Source organism: Lontra canadensis, unplaced genomic scaffold (assembly GCF_010015895.1).
Source record: "Lontra canadensis isolate GAN:19392208 unplaced genomic scaffold, GSC_riverotter_1.0 scaffold45, whole genome shotgun sequence".
Taxonomy (NCBI): domain Eukaryota; kingdom Metazoa; phylum Chordata; class Mammalia; order Carnivora; family Mustelidae; genus Lontra; species Lontra canadensis.
Window position 1 is genome coordinate 9,192,996 of NW_022631039.1, and position 20,082 is coordinate 9,213,077.

General features: G+C 46.1%; 1 protein-coding gene and 1 long non-coding RNA gene across 2 annotated transcripts in view; both read right to left on the reverse strand.

Moving 5' to 3' along the window:
• TMEM225B (transmembrane protein 225B) lies at window positions 1–11,999 on the reverse strand. The gene is made up of 6 exons (XM_032872630.1): window positions 11,988–11,999; window positions 10,309–10,387; window positions 8,805–9,015; window positions 7,157–7,303; window positions 6,199–6,336; window positions 1–216 (listed from the first exon to the last, which is right to left on the reverse strand). Exons 2-6 carry the CDS (start codon window positions 10,318–10,320, stop codon window positions 44–46), a joined length of 681 nt encoding a protein of 226 aa, XP_032728521.1. The 5' UTR covers window positions 10,321–10,387; window positions 11,988–11,999; the 3' UTR covers window positions 1–43.
• LOC116876459 overlaps window positions 11,996–20,082 on the reverse strand; it is an 18,676-nt gene continuing 10,589 nt past the window's right edge. The window contains exon 3 of the long non-coding RNA XR_004384388.1: window positions 11,996–12,157. This is a non-coding gene — a long non-coding RNA (uncharacterized LOC116876459). The remainder of the gene's footprint in view (window positions 12,158–20,082) is intronic.

The following is a 20,082-nucleotide window of genomic DNA, read 5'->3' on the forward strand; positions in this document are numbered from 1 at the left end:
CAGGCTCATACAGCTGAGGATGCCTGGAGGACGCTCTCCTGGACTAGATAACCGTTTCTTCTTTCAGCAGCGTCTCCTTTTGTATGGAGCTTAGGTCTCCTCCCAAACTCTCCAGATTCTCCAGGTGGGGGACGCCCTGGCTCTCCTCGATACTCCGGGAATTGGGCAACCAATGGCAGCTAAGGCAGGCTGTTTCTTGGAAGAGGCAGATGGCACCTGGGTAACAGCGAAAGTTTGGGTCAGGTTAGGGAGTGACGTCAGGAATGCCCTCCTCGAATGTGACCCCCTCTGGCCTGCATCCGACCTCCCTAGTTCTCCCCTCCAACAGAGAGTATTACAGAGACAGACGGAAAACAGAATGCATCACAAGACAAGGCAGACGAACAGATGGATAAACTCACAGAACTAGAGCCAGTGCTGTAGGGCGTCTTAGCAACAGGCTATTAATAGGTAAGAAAACAAGGTTTAGGAGAGGAAGGTCAGACACAAAACCCAGGCCTCTGGATGCCCCGCTCAAGACTCCCAGCAAGGCAGAAAGGAGAAAGAAAACTGTGTCATAAATGGAGATAGCTTGAGCAAATAATAAATGCTGTGTTACGGTTAAGGCTAAGGGAAAGGACAACTTCTGTGTTCTGTGTGATAGCAGACTACATACTCTCCCACTGAAAAAAAACCAAAAACTCGATTGAAGGTGTTTCTTCAGAAACCTATTGGTAAATACAGCATCAAACTGGCATCAGGGTAAGGCATTCTTAGGAACAAAACTCTAGTGAAAACAGAAACCTAGAGAGTTTAAGCAAGCATACAATCAGCCTTCACTGTAGGAACATACACTCAACCCAGGTGACCCTGAGTTTCCATTCTTTTGGACATTTGGGACACAATGTGAGAGAAAAAGCCCAGGGCCTGCTCAAGATGACCAATCTAACAAGGGTCTGCCATATGGAGCTAGAACTTCAAAGTTACCTGTATTGAATGAGAATTCATAAACAGAGGCTAGCTGTTCTGTGGGTCTGCAACCAAATTCACAATACCTGTTGTGATCCTAGTTGTACATCCGAGCATCAAACAGGAGCAAATGCAAATCCCTTTTTGAAAAGAACACTTTAAATACAGGTCTCAACGAGTTTCTACCCGGAAAAAAAAAAAAAAAAAACTTACAAGGAAAATGAATTCACAAACATACCAAGAAACAAGGCACCAGAAACAAGAGCCAGTAGAAATAGCAGCAGACGAACACAGACCTGCATGTCATTCAGTTGTTAAACTTAAAAGACATAGAATTGGGGCGCCTGGGTGGCTCAGTGGGTTAAAGCCTCTGCCTTCGGCTAAGGTCATGATCCCAGGATCCTGGGATCGAGCCCCACATCTGACTCCCTGCTCACTTCTCCCTCTCCCACGCCCCCCTGCTTGTATTCCCTCTTTCACTGTCTTTGTCTCTGCCAAATAATAAAATGTTTTTTAAAAAAGACAAAGATGATAAAACTAGATGAAAAAGATACAATCATAAACTATATGATTACATATAAGTAAAAGATTAGAAAGATCTATAACAGGCAAATACTAGAGTACTATTACTAGCTAGAGTAATAGCAGATAAAACAGACTTTCACAAAAGGGATTACTAGAAATAAAAAAGATCACAGCATGCATAATGATTAAAAGTTCAATTCACCGGTAAAACAGAACAACTCTTTTTTTTGCCTTTAAAATCATTTTATACACAATTTTCCCAACTTGTTCTCCCCCTCAGTTAACAGAGCATGAAGGGCCCTCCACATCAACACATAAAGATTTACTATACTTTTTAACAGCTACATAGTACTTCATTACATGAACGTAACATAAGTTTATCTATTTCTCTTCCTTAGATAATGCTGCAGAGAACATTCCTGTATTTTCCCATACTTGCGCTAGTATTTCCATTTCGTTGTGTTTTGAAAGGCTTATTCTATAGTTATAGTTCCTGGACTTTCTTTCTTTGTGTTGAACTGAAATCTGTGTACCTGTGAATTTCTCTGCTGCCGCCCCTCCCTTGATGTGGTTTTTCCACTTCCCTGTGAGCATGAGTCTAGGCTTATAAAAATTTGTGAATAGTTTCACTATACATGTATTTGTCTCTTTTACTGGTAAACTTGAACTCACATGTTTTCACGTGCATTAGCCTTGAAACAAGTATGATACAATTAAAACGTGAGTTAAGGGGCTCCTGGGTGGCTCAGTGGGTTAAAGCCTCCGCCTTCGGCTCAGGTAATGATCCCAGGGTTCTAGGATCAAGCCCCGCATCGGGCTCTCTGCTCAGCGGGGAGCCTGCCTCCCCCTCTCTCTGCCTGCCTCTCTGCCTACTTGTGATCTCTCTCTGTCAAATAAATAAATAAAATCTTTTAAAAAAAATAAAATAAAATGTGAGTTAACTTTATTAATAACTGGATTTCTGGAAAGGTATGCTTTTGTAGCAGACCATATTGTTGTGGACCTTTCCATATGGCTTTGATTCTGTTTCTTGGCCTGAGAGATGCCAGCCACATCTGTGCGTTGTGTGGTCAAGCGAGGTCAATTGTTAGGCTGTCATTAAGCCACTTATAAAGACAGTTTAGAGGAGTTTTACAGGGAAAAAAATCAAAAGAAAAGTTTCCATCTATGTGTAAGGTCTGCCCCTCTGAAGCTGGCATCTGAATTGTCAGGGATGGTTCTTACCACATTAAGTTGGAAGCAATGAGAAACGAAAACAGGGCGTCTTGGGGCGCCTGGGTGGCTCAGTGGGTTAAAGCCTCTGCCTTCAGCTCAGGTCCTGATCCCAGGGTCCTGGGATCAACCCCTGAATCGGGCTCTCTGCTTAGCAGGGAGCCTGCTTCCCCCTCTCTCTCTGCCTGCCTCCCTGCCTACTTGTGACCTCTGTCTGTCAAATAAATAAATAAATAAAAATCTAAAAAAAAACAAAAAAAAACACAAACCCAGGGCATCTACATGAATGAGATTGAGAACTGTCTATAGGAGGTAGGCTCTATTGTACTTTTTTTTTTCAGCCTTTTAAAATTAATGTTAATTTTCTCCATTTAAAAAATATACTTGGGTATCTATCATTTCCATTTTTTGAAAAACAAATTCATCATTTTCATCTATTGTTTTGATTTTTTTATTGTGGTAAGAATACTTCACATGAGATCTACCTACTTAACGAATCTGTAAGCGCGCGGTACAGTATTGTTAACTATAGGTATTATGTTGTGCCGCACATCTTTAGAACTTAATTATCTTGAATAACTGAGACATAATATTCATTGAACAACATCTCATTTTGCCCTGCTAGCCACTGGCAACTGCCATCCTACTCTGCCTCTATGATCTTGACTATTTCGGTCATCTCATATTGCACAACCTTTGTATTTCTCCTTCTGTGACTAGCTTAAACTAGAACAATTCTAAATCAAGATTAGAATAATATAATAAATAAGCTTGATCTAATGTTTATAACTGAAAAGTTGCATTCAACATCAAACATCAGAATGGACCTCCAGGGGCGCCTGGGTGGCCCAGTGGGTTAAAAGCCTCTGCCTTCAGCTCAGGTCATGATCTCAGGGTCCTGGGATCGAGTCCCGCATCGGGCTCTCTGCTCAGCAGGGAGCCTGCTTCCCTCTCTCTCTGCCTGCCTCTCTGCCTACTTGTGATCTCTCTGTGTCAAATAAATAAATAAAATCTTTAAAAAAAAAAAGAAAAGAAAAGAAGAAGTAAGCAATGAGTTTAGATCCTGACTTAAGAAGCTGGAAAAGGAATAGCAGAATAAATGCAAAAAAGCAGTAGGGAGGGAGGTTCAAAATAAGAAGCAAAAATTAATCAAATAGAAAACAAACATAAGGGGCGCCTGGTGGCTCAGTGGGTTAAAGCCTCTGCCTTTGGTTCAGATCATGATCCTGGGGTCCTGGGATCGAGCCCCGCATCAGGTTCTCTGCTCGGCGGGGAGCCTGCTTCCTCCTCTCTCTCTGCCTGTCTCTCTGCCTACTTGTGATCTCTGTCGGTCAAATTAATAAATAAAATATTTAAATAAATAAATAAAATAAAAAATAAATAAAATTTTTAAAAAAGAAAACAAGGGGCGCCTGGGTGGCTCAGTGGGTTAAAGCCTCTGCCTCCAGCTCAGGTCATGACCCCAGGGTCCTGGGATCAAGCCCCACATCGGGCTGTCTGCTCTGCAGGGAGCCTGCTTCCTCCACTCTCTCTCTCTCTGCCTGCCTCTCTGCCTACTTGTGATCTCTGTCAAATAAATAAAGAAATAATCTTAAAAAAAAAAAAAGAAAACAAACATAAAATATGAAGGTTCAAGAAAGCTAAATGCTGGACCTTTGGAAAGACTAAAAATGTGGTAAATATGACACAAACCTGGCAATGAAAAAAGAAAAAATTAAGTATGAAAAATGAAGCATGGCATGGCTCAGTGGGTTAAAGCCTCTGCCTTCAGCTCGGGTCATGATCCCAGAGTCCTGGGATTGAGCCCCACATTGGGCACTCTGCTCAGCGGGGAGCCTGCTTCCCTCTCTCTCTGCCTGCCTCTCTGCCTACTTATGATCTCTCTCTCTCTCTGTCAAATAAATAAATAAAATCTTTAAAAAATAATAATAAAATAAAATTAAAAAATGAAGCACGTAACTACAGATGCAGCACAAATAAAGTTAAGAAAGAAAACATTTTGCGTAAGTTTATGTCAATAAATTTCAAAATTTATACAAAATGTATAAACCTATAGAAATATATAAATTACCAAAACTAACTCAAGAAGAAATCAAATAGCTGAATGGTCCTATAGTCATTAAAAGAAACTGAACCATGAGCTTAAAATTCTCCCACAGAGAAATACCATACTCCTCCTACAGACAAGCTTAGTTTACACAATTAAGTACTTAAGATGTTAAAAATGAATGACCCTTAGAGTTCCTTGTATTAATATGGAGGTTATAATGTTGTATAAACAGTATGATTATACAAAGTTTTAAAACAAGTAAAACTAAGTCCTATATTTTTTAGGACAAACGTGTGTGCAGTAGAAATGATTATCAGAAATTTCAGAATAATTGCTTTCTGAGGAGAGACAAGAGGACGAGATCACAAAGAGCCACATGGTTGAGAGATGTGAAGACTTCAAAGATACTTAATATTCTACCATATTTCATCAATGTTAACAAGCCCATTTTTTTCACGTTTCTGAAATAAGGATGTGCCTTACAGACTACAGCATCTTATAATTAATGATTCTTAGCATCCTTTTTTTCTTTCTCAGTGACACATAAATAAGAATGTAACTTACAAACCATGGACTCCATGAAAATATGGCTAATTCTTAAAACTATATGGTGGAAATGGGCATACAGTTTATTTTTAATTATCTACTTCATATATGATAAATATTTTTACATATTCAATGTATAATAAAATCAAGTTAAAATAGATTATGTCATGGGTTGGGTTAGTATAGCAGGAAGATTAGGGAAAAGGACAAAATTAGATAGGATGGAGGGCATAGATGGTGATGGTCTATAAAGATAAAACAGGGGGCGCCTGGATGGCTCAGTGGGTTAAAGCCTCTGCCTTCGGCTCAGGTCATGATCTCAGGATCCTGGGATCAAGTCCCGCATCGGGCTCTCTGCTTGGCAGGGAGCCTGCTTCCTCCGGTCTCTCTCTCTCTGCCTGCCTCTCTGCCTGCTTGTGGTCTCTCTCCATCAAATAAATAAATAAAATCTTTAAAAAATAAATAAAAAAAGACAAGACAGTAAGGTGATGGTGAGGTGAATAAGATCACAGATTCCAAGACAGAGATAGAGACAGGCACAGAAACCTGTAGGAGTCAGGACAGAATAAGATAGAATATGAAATCTGGAGGTTGGTTCTAAAGTCAGGGACGACAAGGGTAAGAGAGAGGGCTGAGGCTCCAGAGCAGTGCTGTTCTGTAGAACTCTCTGCACTGATGGAAATTTCCACATCTGTCCCATTCAATATGGCAGCTACTAGTACATTATGATGTTACCAAACACCTGAAGTGTGGTTACCATGACTGAGGAACTGAACTTCTACATATTCCATTTTAATTAATTAAATAGCCACAAGTAGTTAGTGACTAGAGTTTTGGACAGCACCGCTCTAGAGCGTCCACAGCTCCTAAATCCAGACAGAGGGCAGGGAGAGGGGCACTAGCCCCAGGACACTCACCAGCCACTATGAACAGAACGATGGCAAAGCCAAGGACGTAGTAAGGCCACTGCACGGAGAACTGGGGGGGGCTGGGCTTCATCCTCAGATTCTGGATCTCCAGGGCATGCAGCAACAAGGCCAGGAAGGCACAGACCCCTGCAGGGTCACAGGGAGGCACTCTTGCTCTCCTCCCATGGTTCCCACCTTTGCTCTTAATCCGACAGAGGCACATGGTCCACACCGGTGGGGCTCCTGTGCGGAGGCTGTTTTCTCCAGCCCACACCTATGCCCTATCAGAGCCCATAACCTCGACCCCACACGCCTATCTTTGCCTCCATCCCAACTCATTTCAGAGCCCATGTGCCTCAGCTCCCAGGAGCCCCATAACCAGAAATCCCTTTCCCGGGTCCCCTCTGTGCCCGTGCTGTTGGCTGACTCCAGTTGGGGCCCCTGGGTGCGATGCTTTGGGTGCAACTCAACCTGATTCTCCCACTGTGAGCATTCCACCTTCTCCATGTGATGGGAGCCTCCCGGGGGAGGGCCTTGGCCAGCCTTTTAAAGTCAAAAGGTTCCAAAGGGCAGAGATGGTGTCTTCCGTCCACTCATCCAAGAAACACTTATATTTCACTCATACTATATATTTCACTTCCACATTGTCATTCTGCGCCAGATTCTATGACAGTGGCTGGGATAGAGATGATGGCAAAAAAGAACCCCAGACCGATGACCCCAAGCCAATGCAGTGAGGGCTGTGCTAGCTGTAGTGCAGGGGGCCGAGTGGCCCCTGGGGAGAGCGACTGTCATCCTGGGGGGCAGACAGCCTCAGAGAAGGCAGCAGGTGAGAGGGGCCCTAAAAATTCCCTCTCTCCTGACATCACAGAAACCAACCATCTCCCTGCTTTGGGGTCCCGCCACCCCAACCCCTTCCCAAGGCTGAGGCTTGCCTGAGGACAAGGCTTGCCTGCCTCTTCCACACCTGTGAGGAAGCTGATGAAGGCTGACACCAGATTGTGCTTCCAGGTCCTGGGAAACAGCTGAGACGCAAAGGACACCAGGATGAAGGTGGTGAGGAAAGACAGGACAACCGCAGACAGCAGGAAAACGCGGCCGAGAATGATGTACACTGCAGGGGAGGGAAGCTGGGCTGCAGCTGGAAACCCTGACCCGTGACCAGGGACAGAGCCCCGCAGAGCCTGCAGAGAAGGCCCCCGGAGCCCGCCACCCTCAGTCCCACAGTGCACCATGGGACCACGGCTCCAACCCCACCACTTGGCCTCTGAGAAGGCTCTGGTTCCAACATTTTGTTCCCCATGACATGGAAGTGTATGGGGAAAAAAAAAACTAGATGGACAAACAGTCTTTTCAATAAACAATAAAAATTATAAAAGTTGCATGTGGAAATGTGAAGAATTGTATCAGTATTGGTCACACTGAAATAAGCCCTTGGTGGAAAATCAGAACTTATGCAGTTAAGATGTTTTGAACTCGGAGGGGGTGGGGGGGGTTAATGCTTATTTATTTATCCCAGTTAACAGAAGTAATGAAACAGATCCAAAATGGCAGAGCCAGGGTCTCAATGATCCCCTACTATTGGCGTGACTCAGACGCACATTAAAACATGTCTGTACGCCCTCCTAAGCACAGAGAGATGGACAGCTAGGGGTGGGACAAAAAGACAAAGGTGTTGCTAAAGACCCAAATGTTCTAGAATCTACTCTAGGGTTAAGCCAATGGTTCTCAATCAGGTGCAGTTTTATAGCCCCTGCTGGGGATATCTGGCCATGCTAAGAGGTAATTTTAGCTGTCACAACTGAGGCATCAATCGGGTCGGAGGGAGTAAGGGTGTGTTAACTGTCCTGCATGAAACAGGAGCGCCCCCACAACAAAGAGTATCCAGCCAAAGTGTCAGCAGCACCGAGGCTGAGGACCCCCAGATCGAAGAGCACACACGGCGTGACCCATCTTCCCCAAAGAGGTTTCTCCTCTTTTGTCACCAGGAGAGAGGACTCTTTCCCAAAGAGGCTCGCCCCTTTTCCAAGACAGACATCCTCCTGACCTCCCTAAGTCCCTTGTAAAATGCAGCCTCAAGTGCATCCATGGTCCACTGGGCTCATATCCGCCTGTTTTCCCTTGAAAATGTGGTACTCAGGCCTGAGCACCTTATCTGCCGGGTTGCCACCTGCAGTCGGACAGGTGTTCAGCAGAGGGGACAAGTGGGGGCTGAAATCCAGCCTGGGTTCTACTAACAAGGCTGTTCCCCAGCTGGGAGCTGTGCCCACCAAAAAGGGTCCCTTGTCGGGGAACTAACAGCAGCCCTGGGAGGTGGTGGAGCCTCACGCAGTAGGGCAAGACCCCCCGCCCCTCCATCCTAGGTAAAGCCACTCCTACCCCAGAAATCAACTTCCTTGCAGACACATTTGCTCCTGACCCTGGTGGTCAACTTGATACTATCAACTTTTTGCTAGCCACGTACTTTACTCTAACCTAGAGAGCAGAGACTCAGAAAATCTCCTTATGCACTTACTAAATTCTGTCCTCTCTGACTCCATCTGGTCCTCTGTCACCCAAGTCCCCATGCTGGCCCCATCTCCCCCTGTCCTGTCCCTGCCTCCATCCCTCCTTACCTGATAAGGGTCGAGGCTTCCAGCACTTGATATGGAAGCAGTTCTCAAACAGGCCACTGAAAAACACCTCGTGAGACTCCTCGTTTACAAGCCGTACCCAGAAGGGAAAGATGGAGACCAGCAGTATGAGCAGGTAGCCCAGGGAGGTCAAGGCTGGGGCTATGGCCCACGTGAATCCCTTCATATCCTTGTTCTCTAAAGTCATCATCACCTGTTCAAGGGAAAAGTGAGGGCTTCTCATGCAGAACAGGGGAAGAAGATGACGCCTGCAGAAATGTTAGTACATAAGTGAGGCTCGGGAAATGTTGATTTCTTGGCCTGGATAAACTTGACAACGTTACAGACCGCTTCAGCAGACCTAAAATATGCACGAAACGTTTTCTGCCACTGAGTCACTGGGGGATCTTGGGCAAGTAGGGTCCCTTCTCTGAGCCCCAATTTCCACCTCAATAAATGATGTTGGACTAGGCCAGTCCCAAAGCCCCACCAACCCTAAAGTTCTCACCGCTCAATTCTGTTAACAATCACCCCACCTGCAAAGACCCCCTGCACTGTGCTCCGCAGGCAGCTAACAGCCAATAGCTTTGGGGATTTCAGGATGACGATGGGGGTGGTCATTAGGCCGGGGTCTGAAGTGCAGAAGACAGGGCCCTCGAGAGTGAGTGGGCTGCTCTCTCTGGTCCACACCCTGTGCAATCCCCCCCCAGGCACTGGGGCCTCTCCGCGGTCCCAACGCAGACCCCCGCAACTGCAGCTGGGGCAGGGAATGTCTCTGAGGCTGTGGGACCCGCAGAGCGGGGGGTGCGCTCATGCACGCACACCCCCCCCCCAAAAAATCTGCTGTTTATAAACACGTGAATGGCTACTCCTCTCTGAGTGGTCTCAGACTGGTTTGGAAACAGCCTCCTGCACTTTGCCCTCCTTCCTGTCACTAGCTTCTCTTCTTCCCACCTGAATAATCCTTTGCTCTGTCCAAAGCTCCCCTTAGATCTTCCCTACACCCCCCAGGCCACACCACTCAGTCACGTCACTGCTGGGCCTCAGTTTCCTTGCTCTAAAATGATGGAGGCAGGCAGTACCGAGAGCAGTCCTAGCTCTACAGCCCTCTGGATGGAGCCATCCTGACACCCCTTCTCCAGGTGGGGTGGAGTCCTCTAGACACTGTCAGCAGATGGTCTGCACCTCCGCCTGCTCCCCCGCAACCTCCCCGCAACTTGCCTAAAACAGGCTTTCGTGTTTTCCCTGTTTTGTCATGCTCTATCACCACGCGACACCTCCATCTCATCGGCCGTCCTCCCAGGAAGTCCCCAAGCCCCTACCCTTCCTGCCCCATACCCACAGGTCTCCCTTCCAACCAGCTCCAGCCTCCCTGCGGTCCTTCCCTCCCCAGGGTGGGGCGGGGGGGCCCTCTGCCTCTCCCATAAAGCTCAGCTTGGCCCCATCATCCACTGCACCCCAGCCCTCCCAGCCACCAGCCACTACCTGTCATTCCATCCACACTTACCGGACGCCCCATGCCCAGCTTAGGCCAGCGGTAAGGATTCAGGGATGAGAAAAGACAGGAACTCGCAGGCTCTTGTTAACTAAGGGGGAGAAAGACACAAAAAACAGGTCACTGGGTACAAAGCTTTCCTCCCCCGCTGTCTGGGTGACTTCAGGGCCGATGTACCCCAGCGTGTCACGTCATATCTGCCCCCCTCTGCCACCTGGCAGCTCTCCAGTGAGGAGGACCTTGCCAGCCTTCTGGAACAGCCCTTAGCACAGGGATTAGAACACTGCACCCCATGGACATACAACTTGGGGGATGCACTGATCTAGGCCAGACTCAAAGGCCCCTAGACATGTTAATACAACAGGGAATCCTGTTTGTATTCAGGGGGTCCCTGTATGTATACAGGGACCCCTTTGTACTGTTGAAACAGAGAACAGGAGAGTAAGACCCACCACAGTCGGTCAGCGCAGGGCTGCCCCTCCCTCCCACTTCAGGCCTCAGGCCCAGAGGTCAGCTTGGTGACTTTCAAATCAGGAACCAGTGAATTCTTCCTACTAGATAAGCTCATTTACAGGAGTGAGAAAGAGAGAGTGAATGGGGTGTGCGGTGGGTTACAGAATTGCTAAAACTTTTAATTTTGCCAAAAGCACTAGGGTGGCTCAGTGGGTTACACCTCCGCCATGGGCTCAGGTCGTAATCCCAGGGTCCTGGTATCCAGTCTTGCCTCGGGTTCCTTGCTCAACAGGGAGCATGCTTCTCCCTCTCCCTCTGCTGCTCTCCCTGCTTGTGGTCGCTTTCTCTCTCTCTCAAATAAATAAAATCTTAAAAAAAAAAAAAAAGGCATTCCAAACAAAACAAAAACAACTGTCAGCAACTATCACACTGTCTTAATTATTATTTTAAAAGGACCCAAGAAAGTAAAAGAGTTGCAGCTTGGTGGAGCCTCGACCAGCCGGGAGCCGCGGGCCTGGGGGAGCTTCCTCAATCGGGGTTCCCTCTGGGAGAGTCCCTGAGCCACCCTGCAGCAGCCTGGATGCAGCCCTGTTCCCTCCCGAGGCCCCGCGCATCCCCGGGGACAGCAGGGAACTGTACTGGGAATGAAAGGCATGGACGAAAGAAAGTACATCTGGTCGAAACAGTGGGGGTACCTGTCAGGGCCACTGGAGCCTCAGCCCCTTTCCCACCAGTGATTCGGGGCAACTTGGGCAGCAAACTGACCCCGGTTTGGTCAGAGGATCCTTCCCGCCGACAAGCTTCCTTGGCCCTTCTCTGGCCCCAAAGCCACGGGGACATTTTCCAGACCCCAAAATGGACCCAGATCTGACGATCTGCTCCCATCCCACAGTGGGTCCCAACAGCCCGTAGGGTTCTGTGCGGCCTGGAGGTGGGGGGTTGGGGGCCCTTTTCACAACCTCTTATCCGCGGAGACACCCTGCCCCTCCCTCCCCCGCGGCCTCCCTTCCCTCCTTGGGAACCGTCAGGGTCTCCCGGTCTCCGGGGCAGGGCTTCCCTCCAGGAGGGTCCCTCACCCGCGCCTTGGACCCCGGCCCGGAGTTTCGAGTTTCCGTTGGGCCCGGAGGCCGGGAGCGAGAGGATGCGCGGTCTGCGGACGGAGCCCACGGAGCCCGCGGGGCCCTGCGGAGGGGGGCAGGGACTCTCCCGCCCTGCGACCGCACCCGCCCGCCACTCACCTGGCTCTCGGCAGTCCCTGGCCTCCGCCCCTGTTCGCGGTGGGTGCGCTGAAGGAGGTGGAAGCGATCCGGAGCCGGGCAGATCTGAATTCGAATTCCAGCTCTGCCATTACCAGGAGGGCGACCTTGGGTAAGTTATTTCCCCTTCCTGGGTGTCAGTTTTCTCATTCCTGAAACAGGAATGGTAATAATAACTCCTCCTGCCAGACGGCTGAAAGGGCCTAATGGCAAGTGCCTGGAAGAAGGCCCCATAGTGTGTTCATTTATACTTTTTTCCAGCTTTTTGGTATATTGAAATCTCTCAGATAAAATTATTGTTTAAGAACTTATACACAGCAGGGCGCCTGGGTGGCTCAGTGGGTTAAAGCCTCTGCCTTCAGCTCAGGTCATGATCCCAGGGTCCTGGGATCAAGGCCCGCATCAGGTTCTCTACTCAGCAGGGAGTCTGCTTCCCCTCTGTCTCTGCCTGCCTCTCTGCCTACTTGTGATCTCTGTCTGTCAAATAAATAAATAAAATCTTTAAAAAAAAAAAAAAAGGACATATACACAGCTGGATGCTAAACTCAGGTTTATCATTCAGCTACGAGGTATCTCAGTGCTTTCTCCAATGACAGATAAGATGTTCACTGCATACAGTCCTTGCCCTCATGGAGCTTGCAATCCAGCACAGAGACAAGCAACTGAATATCTCTTTCTTTTTTTTTTCAGATGTGATCAGTGCACAAAGGAACGTAGGTAGCTACAGGGATTGCAGAGGCAAATACAGTTCAAGGGAAGACCTGCAAGGAGGCAGGATTTAGACGGAATCTTATCCCCGAAAGGGGACTGCATTGTGCAAATGTTTTCACTGGCTCTACAGCAAGAACTACTATACAGAGCACACACGTGTGCACATGCACACAGAAAAGCTTCACTTACCTTTGCTACACTCAGTGCATGCAACTATTGTCTATCCTCCTCCTAATTTTTTCTTTTACCCTCAGTGCTGGTTGCAACTCACTATGATAAATTAATTTATGACCCATTAGTTGCTTTGACCTACATTTGAAAAATACTGTCTTCAGGGACCCAACAGATTTTAAAATGACTGGAAGGAGTACCCCCAAGAGGACTGAAGAAATCAATGGGCAGAGCTGGGACGTGAAGGGTCTTGTAGAATTTCATCCTAAGGGCCATGACAGGTGAGATGAAAGCAGTCATGTTTGGATGCCAGAACTAAATTCCTCTTCCTCCTCCCATCTTCCCTTTGCCCAAAGACTCCTACCTCTTTAAACAGAGCACAGGAAATGCCTCTCACCCAGGGGTCCCAAGGCTATATACACAGCAAGGCTAGGGGCTACCAGACCAGCAAACACTAGGACTGGAAATTCTAGAAGGTGTGAATAGGTTTAGGTTATAGCCTCCTCTAAAAATATTTTCATATTTTCCCAGCTCCAGGGTAGAGGATGGACAACAGAAGAGTAATTGCCTGCTGGAAAAGGGTGTGGACCCCCCCCCCCCGGAGCTGGGGCTCTGACTTCCCCTAGGCTCTGTGCTTCCTTTCAGCCAGAGCGTCAAAGGGAAAACCCAAGTCACCCAAACTGTAGTTTTACCAGGTAATAGAACTGGGAAGGGAGCAGGTGCCTGCTCCCTCCCCCCACTACCAAGCTTACTGCCCTCAGGGAATCCCCTCACTAGCTGGCTCCAAATCCAAGGCCAGAGCCCCCTCCCACAGCTCCTTCCTCCTGGGACACCCTCCCTCCACTTTCTTTTCTTTTCTTTTTTTAAATTTCTTTTCAGCATAACAGTATTCATTGTTTTTGCACCACACCAGTGCTCCATGAAATCCGAGCCCTCCCCAATACCCACCACCTGGTTCCCCCAACCTCCCACCCCGACCCCCGCCCCTTCAAAACCCTCAGGTGGTTTTTCAGAGTCCAGAGTCTCTCATGGTTCACCTCCCCTTCCAATTTCCCTCAACTCCCTTGTCCTCTCCATCTCCCCTTGTCCTCCATGTTATTTGTTATGCTCCACAAATAAGTGAAACCATATGATAATTGGCTCTCTCTGCTTGACTTATTTCACTCAGCATAATCTCTTCCAGTCCCGTCCATGTTGCTACATAAGTTGGGTATTCATCCTTTCTGATGGAGGCATAATACTCCATAGTGTATATGGACCACATCTTCTTTATCCATTCGTCCGCTGAAGGGCATCTTGGTTCTTTCCACAGTTTGGTGACCGTGGCCATTGCTGCTATAAACATTGGGGTACAGATGGTCCTTCTTTTCACTACATCTGTATCTTTGGGGTAAATACCCAGTAGTGCAATTGCAGGGTCATAGGGAAGCTCTATTTTTAATTTCTTGAGGAATCGCCACACTGTTTTCCAAAGAGGATGCACCAACTTGCATTCCCACCAACAGTGTAAGAGGGTTCCCCTTTCTCCACATCCTCTCCAACACATGTTTCCTGTCTTGCTAATTTTGGCCATTCTAACTGGTGTAAGGTGGTATCTCCATGTGGTTTTAATTTGAATCTCCCTGATGGCTAGTGATGATGAACATTTTTTTCATGTGTCTGATAGCCATTTGTATGTCTTCATTGGAGAAGTGCCTGTTCATATCTTCTGCCCATTCTTTGATATGATTATCTGTTTTTTGCATGTTGAGTTTGAGGAGTTCTTTATAGATCCTGGATATCAACCTTTTGTCTGTACTGTCATTTGCAAATATCTTCTCCCATTCCGTAGGTTGCCTCTTTGTTTTCTTGACTGTTTCCTTTGCCGTGCAGAAGCTTGTGATCTTGATGAAGTCCCAAAAGTTCATCTTCGCTTTTGTTTCCTTTGCCTTTGGAGACATATCTTGAAAGAAGTTGTTGTGGCTGATATCGAAGAGGTTACTGCCTATGTTCTCCTCTACGATTCTGATGGATTCCTGTCTCACGGTGAGTATCACTGATGAATATGGATGCTAAGATTCTCAACAAGATCCTAGCAAACAGGATCCAACAGCCATTAAAAAGATTATCCACCATGATCAGGTGGGATTCATCCCTGGGTTACAAGGATGGTTCAACATTCGCAAATCAATCAGTGTGATAGAACAAATTAATAAGAGAAGAGAGAAGAACCACGTGGTCCTCTCAATTGATGCAGAAAAAGCATTTGACAAAATCCAACATCCGTTCCTGATTAAAATGTTTCACAAAGTATAGGGATAGAGGGAACGTTCCTGAACTTCATAAAATCTATCTATGAAAGACCCACAGCAAATATCATCCTCAATGGGAAAAAGCTTGCAGCCTTCCCGTTGAGATCAGGAACATGACAAGGATGCCCACTCTCACCACTCTTGTTCAACATAGTATTAGAAGTCCTAGCAGCAGCAATCATACAACAAAGAGAAATAAAAGGTATCCAAATTGGCAATGAAGAAGTCAAACTCTCTCTCTTCACAGATGACATGATTCTTTATATGGAAAACCCAAAAGACTCCACCCCCAAACTACTAGAACTCATACAGCAATTCAGTAACGTGGCAGGATACAAGGTCCATGTACAGAAATCAGTGACTTTCTTATACACTAACAGTGAAAATACAGCAAGGGAAATTAGAGGATCGATTCCATTTACTATAGCACCAAGAACCATAAGATACCTGGGAATAAACCTAAACAAAGAGGTAAAGGATCTGTACTCGAGGAACTACAGAACACTCATGAAAGAAATTGAAGAAGACACAAAAAGATGGAAGACCATTCCATGCTCTTGGATCAGAAGAATAAACATTGTTAACATGTCTATACTGCCTAGAGCAATCTATACTTTTAATGCCATTCCAATCAAAATTCCACCAGTATTTTTCAAAGCGCTGGAGCAAATAATCCTAAAATTTGTTTGGAATCAGAAGAGACCCTGAATCGCTAAGGAAATGTTGAAAAACAAAAATAAAACTGGGGGCATCACGTTACCTGATTTCAAGCTTACTACAAAGCTGTGATTACCAAGACAGCATGGTACTGGCATAAAAACAGACACATAGACCAGTGGAACAGAGTAGAGAGCCCAGATATGGACCCTCAACTCTATGGGCAAATAATCTTCGACAAAATAGGAAAAAATATACAGTGGATAAAAGTCTCTTCAATAAATGGTGCTCGGAAAACTGGACAACTATGTGTAGAAGAATGAAACTCGACCATTTTCTTACACCGTACACAAAGATAAACTCAAAATGGATAAAAGACCTCAACGTGAGACAGGAATCCATCAGAATCGTAGAGGAGAACATAGGCAGTAACCTCTTCGATATCAGCCACAGCAACTTCTTTCAATATATGTCTCCAAAGGCAAAGGAAACAAAAGCGAAAATGAACTTTTGGGACTTCATCAAGATCACAAGCTTCTGCACGGCAAAGGAAACAGTCAAGAAAACAAAGAGGCAACCCACGGAATGGGAGAAGATATTTGCAAATGACAGTACAGACAAAAGGTTGATATCCAGGATCTATAAAGAACTCCTCAAACTCAACACACAAAAAACAGATAATCATATCAAAGAATGGGCAGAAGATATGAACAGACACTCCTCCCTCCACTTTCACATGGGGACCCTGATGGACTCCACAGTCCCAGCCCCATCCTCTTACTAGCCCTTAGTGACTAAGGCACAGATACTATGTGGTCTTTTTGTGTCTTTCTCTCAGCACCTGTAAAGCATTTATATTCTCTATCGCATGGGTTCTCAACCTTAGGTGCACATTAGAATTACCTGGGAACTTGCAAAAGCCCAATATCCAGGCCAAACTCCACACCATAAAATCTCTGACACTGGGACCGAGGCAATAGTCTTCTGAAAGCTACCCAGGTGATTCCAGTATGCAACCTAAGTTAAGAATTCCTGCTCTACTGGGTCCTGTTGCAGCTGGGAGCTATGAGGGACCAGGGAGGTGGGGTTACTATGGCATCAGGTGACCAGTCATCCCAGTTTTCCCAGGACCGAACATTTCCTGGTGTGGAATGTCCAGTACTAAGACAGAGAAAGGCCTAACAACTGGGCTGAGTGGTTGCCCTTGTGTTTACCTGAGGTCTAAGAGCTTGGTCAGTTGCTTGGCCACTTGTAATGATTGTGCCCAAAGAATCAGGGCCCCCACTTTAGTGTTTTGTTTTGTCTTTTTTAACATTTTAAGTAATCTCTATACCCAACATGGGGCTTGAACTTACAACTCCAAGATCAAGTCACATGCTCTACTGACTGAGCTAGCCAGGCATCTCCCCCGACCCCACACACACACACACACACACACCCCAACCTCAGTGCTTTTGATGCTGCTAGACAAACTCTTTTCTCCCCTTTCCTGGTCTCCACAGACACCTCTGCCCTTGAAGCCTGGCATTTGACCCCACGCACTTGCCTTGTCCTGGGGTGCCCCTCTCTGTTATTCTCCGCCAATCAGAATCCCGCCCAGCCTTCAACCCCAACTCATCAAGCCCTGCCTCATCCCTGACGCATCTCAAGACCCCACAGAAGGAAAGAGCCCTTTCTGTGGTGAAGGGAGTGGGGAGGGACTCAAGGAGGGTCATGTGTCGAGTGCACTAAGTGGGCACTTGAGCTCAGACCCAACCTCACAGAGGGCAAGTCCATTCTCAGGACATCCAGATGCAAGGCGGTCCTTAGAGCAAGGTGACCCTCAGTGAGTGCTGATAATCACCTATCAATTACAGAGGGAGAAATTAGAGGAGTGCAGACAGGATATCTGAAATAAAGAAGACTGTGATGTCTGGTAAACAGATTCATTCCAGAGCCATTCATTCAGTACCTGCTATGTGCACAGCACCAGACCAGACTTGGGGACAATGAGACTGGCAATTTTCCATTTTAAGAGTTCACATTGTATGTATAATTTTCATTGATAGCTTAGATAATCACTAATCCAAACTAACTGGAGGAAAAATAATCTGATTTTTTTTGTAACCAAAAATAAGCATTTACTTGGGGTGCCTGGATGGCTCAGTCGGTTAAACATCCAACTCTTGATTTCAGCTCAGGTCTTGATCTCAGGGATGTGAGTTTGACGGCCCTCACCCCACCCCACCCCACCTCCCACTGGGCTCCATGCCCACCATGGAGCCTACTTAAAAAAAAAAAAAGAAAGAAAAATTTTTTAAAAAGCACTTACAACAAAGTAGGTATTTCTTTCAGATACCTAACTTAACAATATACTACCCAGTAGAGGTACTTTTGGAATTTTTTTTTTTGTAAAGATTTTATTTATTTATTTGACAGACAGACATCACAAGTAAGCAGAGAGGCAAGGCAGACAGACAGGAGGAAGCAGGCTCCCCGAGGAGCAGAGAGCCCAATGTGGGGCTTGATCCCAGGACTCTGGGATTATGACCTGAGCCAAAGGCAGAGGCTTTAACCCACTGAGCTACCCAGGCACCCCTGGAATTTCTTTTAATGATTAAAATATTCATGCTAGGGGCACCTGGGTGGCTCAGTGGTTAAGCACGTGCCTTCGGCTCAGATCCTGATCCCAGCGTCCTGAGATTCAACCCCATATCCGGCTCCCTGCTCAGCAGGAAGCCTGCTTATCCCTCCCCAGCTCCCTGTGCTTGTGTTCCCTCTCTATCTCTCTCTCATAAATTTAAAAAATCTTTAAATAAATAAATTTAATTAATTAATTAATTATTCATGATAAATGGGTGCTCAAAGTTTTTTAAAATTTTATGGTTCCCAACTGGTTCAGCTAGTGGAGTGTGTGACTCTTGAACTTGGGAGTCGTGAGTCTGAGCCCCACATTGAGTGTAGAGATTTCTTTCTTTTTTTTTAATCTGTTTTTTTTTTTAATTTTTTTTTATTTCTTTTCAGCGTAACAGTATTCGTTGTTTTTGCACCACACCCAGTGCTCCATGCAATCCATGCCCTCTCTAATACCCACCACCTGGTTCCCCAACCTCCCACCCCCCACCTCTTCAAACCCTTCAGATTGTTTTTCAGAGTCCATAGTCTCTCTTTGTTCACCTCCCCTTCCAATTTCCCCCAACTGCCTTCTCCTAACTCCCCATGTCCTCCATGCTATTTGTTATGCTCCACAAATAAGTGAAACCATATGATAATTGACTCTCTCTGCTTGACTTATTTCACTCAGCATAATCTCTTCCAGTCCCATCCATGTTGCTACAAAAGTTAGGTATTCATCCTTTCTGATGGAGGCATAATACTCCAAAGTGTATATGGACCACATCTTCCTTATCCATTCGAGTGTAGAGATTTCTTAAAAATAAAAAATATTTTTAAGAGTTTTATCCATTATGTATCACACTATTCAACTGCTTGGCTATTCAACCTTTTCCTGGACAATTATACAGTAGTGAAGCTCTGCCTCAGGTAATGATTTAAATTTTGTTATGAAGGAGTTTGAACGTGACTTTTTCTCAAAGGAAATCATAAAAATTATTTTTTCAAAAACAGCCAGAAATTAACCATTCCTCTCTATCTAAACTGAATATCAATGTGTATTTGTTCAAGAACAGTAAGCACGTGTATGACTAGGATTTGAACAGAGAAGTAAAACCACAAGAACACACACACACATGTGTACATACACACACACAGCCCAGCAAAGGCAGAGCAGGATCCAGGGGAAGGTAGGTGAGTTGCAGGCCCAGGTGCTGCAGCTCCCTAGGGAGCTGAGTCAGCAGATTAGCAACAACGTGGGTGAGCCACAAAAATAATAACTGCTGCTTTTCTTCTGCCCTCCTGGTCTCCTGAGAATCTCCCTCGAGCCCACAAGAACCAGAAAAAATACAGAAAAGGGAATTCTGGCAAATGCAGTTCAGCCCACGTTGACACATAACAAAGCCCATAACGGGTCATCCTGAGGGATTGTTTGGTCTAGAAAATGTGTCTGTTTATTAAGTGCATTTATGTCCTATAAAGCAAAAAGAGAGTCTGCAGAGTAATCTGCAGAACACTGAGGAGTGACATGCTGGTGTAAGATCCAAGAGCCACTTCCATTGATAGTTACAACAAATGGATTAGATGAGATAGGAGAGTTACTGGGTTCAAAGTTCACCCTGCTGCTTTCTTGACCTACAAGTCCAAATCTAGAA

What these genes read in the sequence shown, in the direction of transcription:
- TMEM225B (XM_032872630.1), bottom strand. An exon ending in GAAGCCTCGACCCTTATCAG is followed by an intron (nt 7,304 to 8,804) that starts GTAAGGAGGGAT and finishes CCTCCCCTGCAG; the next exon opens with TGTACATCATTCTCGGCCGC. An exon ending in CTTCATCAGCTTCCTCACAG is followed by an intron (nt 6,337 to 7,156) that starts GTGTGGAAGAGG and finishes GTGACCCTGCAG; the next exon opens with GGGTCTGTGCCTTCCTGGCC.